Source organism: Peromyscus californicus, unplaced genomic scaffold, assembly GCF_007827085.1.
Source record: "Peromyscus californicus insignis strain IS unplaced genomic scaffold, ASM782708v3 Scaffold_4__1_contigs__length_199733344, whole genome shotgun sequence".
Lineage (NCBI taxonomy): Eukaryota > Metazoa > Chordata > Mammalia > Rodentia > Cricetidae > Peromyscus > Peromyscus californicus.
The window spans coordinates 99,243,568-99,247,702 of record NW_026294562.1 but is presented as its reverse complement, the minus strand read 5'-3'; the positions used below and the strand labels follow the sequence as shown (position 1 = coordinate 99,247,702).

At 36.4% G+C, this 4,135-nt stretch overlaps 1 protein-coding gene across 1 annotated transcript; it reads left to right on the top strand.

Moving 5' to 3' along the window:
• The first annotated feature begins 1,233 nt into the window (after positions 1–1,233).
• LOC128124670 (olfactory receptor 51G2-like) lies at positions 1,234–2,193 on the top strand. The gene has a single exon (XM_052761222.1). It carries the CDS (start codon positions 1,234–1,236, stop codon positions 2,191–2,193), a length of 960 nt encoding a protein of 319 aa, XP_052617182.1.
• The last annotated feature ends 1,942 nt before the right edge of the window (positions 2,194–4,135 follow it).

Sequence of the window (4,135 nt, the reverse complement as noted above, 5' to 3'; positions counted from 1 at the left end):
CAGCAAGTGGCATCTCAATAAAGGAAAAAGTCAAGTCTATTTTTCTTAAATTTAGTATTTTTCTCTTTGTTGTAAAGTTTTCTTTGAAAACTATACATTATTTCAATTAAGTGTATTTTGCTATGTAATTAGCTTTCAGAGTAACAATTCAAATTTAGAGACTGTGACACTCTCATAAGACCTGTACAGGCTTGCATCAGACAAAATATCAGCAGGGATAAGGGGTGTGGGGTATACACAAAGACCCACCCTAACCCAAAAGCTATTTGCCACTGATACCTACTGGATAAGGATAACCAGTTTTCTCCATTGTAGTGTCATTGATTATATCAACTATACTCTAAGGCAGACCCTGTGCTTATGTGTTGCTGATCAACAAAAAAACAGACTCTGTTTTTATCTATTTTATTTTATTTTACTTGTGTGTGTGTGTGTGCGCGCGTGTGCATTTTATTTTGTTTATGTTCTTGTTTCTTACTTGTTTTTTGTTTTTTTAAAGAAAGAAAAAGGGAGGTGTGGAGGCTCTGGGAAGAGCTGGAGGAGAGAAAGAATAAGCAAAATAGATTGTATGAAAAAGTTTAAATAAAAAGAAAAAAACAGAGTTACAGTTTGAAATCAAATCATGTTTGGAGTCTATTGTCTGAAGAGAGCAAGATTATCAATTATACAAGCATCAGTTATACAGCTGAGAATAGTTGGAGGAAGAATGAGACCAGTGCTCGCCCAAACTTGCTTGATTTTTCTAAAGATACCATGGTGCTCTAGCACTATGAAGGAAAACATCAAATTTAACAGGATAACAAAACAATTTCAATCTCTGTAGAAGTCATCTAAAGAAATGATGGTGTATGACCACTACCTGTCAATAACATTTCTTTGGATATTATTAAGTTAAAACTGTGGTCTTTAATTTGTGTGTGTATATGCTCTATCAGGCTGATGTCTCTGGAAGCTCATTCATGTTTAAAGTGATGTTGAGTGATTCTGCAGAAATGAAGCACTTGGTGGATAGAGAGTAGATATTTTAATTAACTGACCATAATCATCACAAACACCGAGAAAAGGGAAATAGGATTGGGATGACTTAAGGAGATAAGCACTGAAATCTCTTTTGTTTACTTTGTCTTTTTCTCCTTTTTTTTTTTTTTCTTAAAATACAGATCCTGGCCCTGTCAATGCCTTTCCCATTAGAGAGTAACCGTAGAATTGGATTGTGGTCTAACAGTCAGCCCAATGGCAACCTCAAATTCCAGCAGCATCATGTCCTCCACATTCTACCTCACAGGCATCCCTGGCTATGAGGAATTTCACCACTGGATTTCCATCCCTTTCTGCCTCCTCTACATTGTTGGAATAACAGGCAACTGTTCCATCTTGCATATTGTGAGGACAGACCCAAGGCTCCATGAGCCCATGTACTACTTCCTGGCCATGCTTTCACTCACTGACATGGCCATGTCCCTGCCTGCCATGGTATCACTTTTTAGGGTGTTGTGGTCCATTTCCCGAGAAATCCAGTTCAATATTTGTGTGGTCCAAATGTTTCTGATTCATACCTTTTCCTTCACTGAATCATCTGTACTCCTGGCCATGGCCCTTGACCGGTATGTGGCCATCTGCCACCCCCTGAGATATGCTACCATTCTCACCCCAAAACTTATTGCCAAGATTGGAATTGCAGCCTTGCTTCGGAGTGCTATTCCACTCATCCCTCTCCTGGTTCGTCTAGCATTCTTTCCCTTCTGCCGCTCCCATGTCCTTTCTCATTCTTATTGTCTGCACCAGGACATAATCCGCCTTGCCTGTGCTGATGTCAGGTTTAATGTTATATATGGAATGGTTGTGATTACTATGCTGTGGGGCATGGATTCTTTGGGTATTTTAATAACTTATGTTTTTATCCTTCACTCAGTGTTAAGAATTGCATCCCGTGAGGGTAGGCTTAAGGCACTCAACACATGTGCATCCCACATCTGTGCTGTGCTCATTCTATATGTGCCTATGATAGGGGTGTCTATTGTCCATCGTTTTGCCAAGCATTCCTCACCCTTTCTCCACATCTTCATGGCTCATATTTACTTAATGGTGCCACCAGTGCTCAACCCAATCATCTATAGTGTGAAGACCAAGCAGATCCGACAAGGAATCTTACATTTCATCTGTCCCCACAAAATTAATTCTTCTGCAATGTAATCATGTCAGCAGGACAACAAGGTGTTAGACAATTGGTGTGATGTCATGGTGAATTATCTATTCTAAGTATGTTGTACTCAGAATTGACAAAAAAAAATACGCATAGCAGAATTAGAGGCTCTGAAAGTGCTCACAGTTGCTCAAAGAACTAGCTAGCCATTTTCTTAAATGTACTTTTAAAATCATCTTCAGTCATTAATGCATTAGAGAGATGATGATGATGATGATGATGATGATGCATATTAGAGAGAGATACGATGCAAATCACTGTCTTCTGTCCTTGCCTGTTACTAACCTTGAACTTCATATAAGGAACTTACCTACAAAATTTTCCTTGAATTGGCAAAACCCAGCTTCTTCTTGCTTTTTGACATTTGATGATGTTTGGCATAGAACCTTACATAACCTTTTAAATTTTATTATATTGTGCTTGAAATCTGCTTGTTTGATCATATTTATAGATGGTAATGACTTGACTTGATACTAAATTTATACTGTAGATCAAAGCAGAAGTTGCTAGCTAGTATGTTGCCTAAGAATCACCTTCTTTTAAAGAATGTATGCATATTGTTCTTATCTGGGGAGGTGTGGTCACTTTAGAAGGGAGCAACATCAATATCAATTTTCTTTATTTGGTTTATGGAAATGATTTTAACTTTACAGAATTCTGAGAGTAATTTTGCCATGTTCCCAGAGATTATTATGTGACACAAATAACTACAATCCATTAGTTTAATAAGAATACAGGGTGAAAACATTTAAATATTTGCAAATGCAGGTGAATATGGTTTAATTATTTCAAAGTTTTGGAAGAAGACAACATGAAATTCCAGATCACGTCTGTAGGTGTCTCTTACTGGTTTTGCATGTATTTTGTTTTAACTCTTTTTGTTTAAGTTTTTTGCATACACTATATTTTGATCATGTTTTCCTCTCCCCAATTCCTCCCAGATCCTCTCATGAGTCTGATCACTAGTTAAAATTAAACCTTCTGTCCTTGAAATAATCCAGTTTGTAATCGTACATAAATGGTGGGAAAATAGTGGAAATTTAGTTCAGTCTGAATGAAAAAAGACAGAAGGAGATGTGAAGGTCTGCCTTGCTAACAGATAATGTCTTTTCATATACTTTATTCTGGCTGCTGTCACATAATTTGACTTCCTTTGGTGTAAGAGCAGCCCTAAACAATTACTGAGTACATAAACCCAAAGAAACAATCAGGTCATTGAGTAAAAGAATGAGTAATTTGGGTGTTATCTTTTTAATACAAGTGCTGTAAAGAGGTCACACTTAATACAATAGAAGGGATCCTAGAAACTTGAAATAAAGATTTCAGATTCCAGGCAGTTTGTCCACTCCTGAAGAACCCATGATTTCCTCTTTGTTCCTTGGGTTCTTTTTATTTTTGTTTTTGTTTTGTTTTGTTTTTATCTACCTATGTCTCTTTCCCCCAGTTTTGATCCTTTACTTGAGTGTACTTCTTTACTCTTCTATTTCAACACATTCAATTTGACCAAAGAATCATTAATTAAAAACAATCCTAGAACTGTTAACCTCAAAAATGAGAATATTTTCTTTTTAAATTTACAATAAAAGTTGCTTCAAAAACACTATTTTGGCCAGGCATGGTGGTACATGACTTTGATCCCAGCACTTGAGAGGCAGAGGCAGGTGGATCTCAGTGAGTTCAAGGCCAGCCCTGGCTACAAAGCGAGTTCCAGGACAACTAGGACTGTTATATAGAGAAGCCCTGTCTTGAAAAAAAAAGAATAAGAAGCAAAAAAAAAAAAACCCCACTGTTTTGAAAAATAACATTACTTGTAATTGAACATTGCATAAGTTGAATTTAGTTAAATTTAAAACACTTTAAAAACATACTTTCAAATACAGACTATATTTTATTTCATTAAAGCATTTTCTTTATTTTTGATAATTTCATCCA

Coding starts and splice junctions, on each gene's coding strand:
- LOC128124670 (XM_052761222.1), top strand. CDS start 1,234: ATGGCAACCTCAAATTCCAGCAGCATCATGTCCTCCACATTCTACCTC.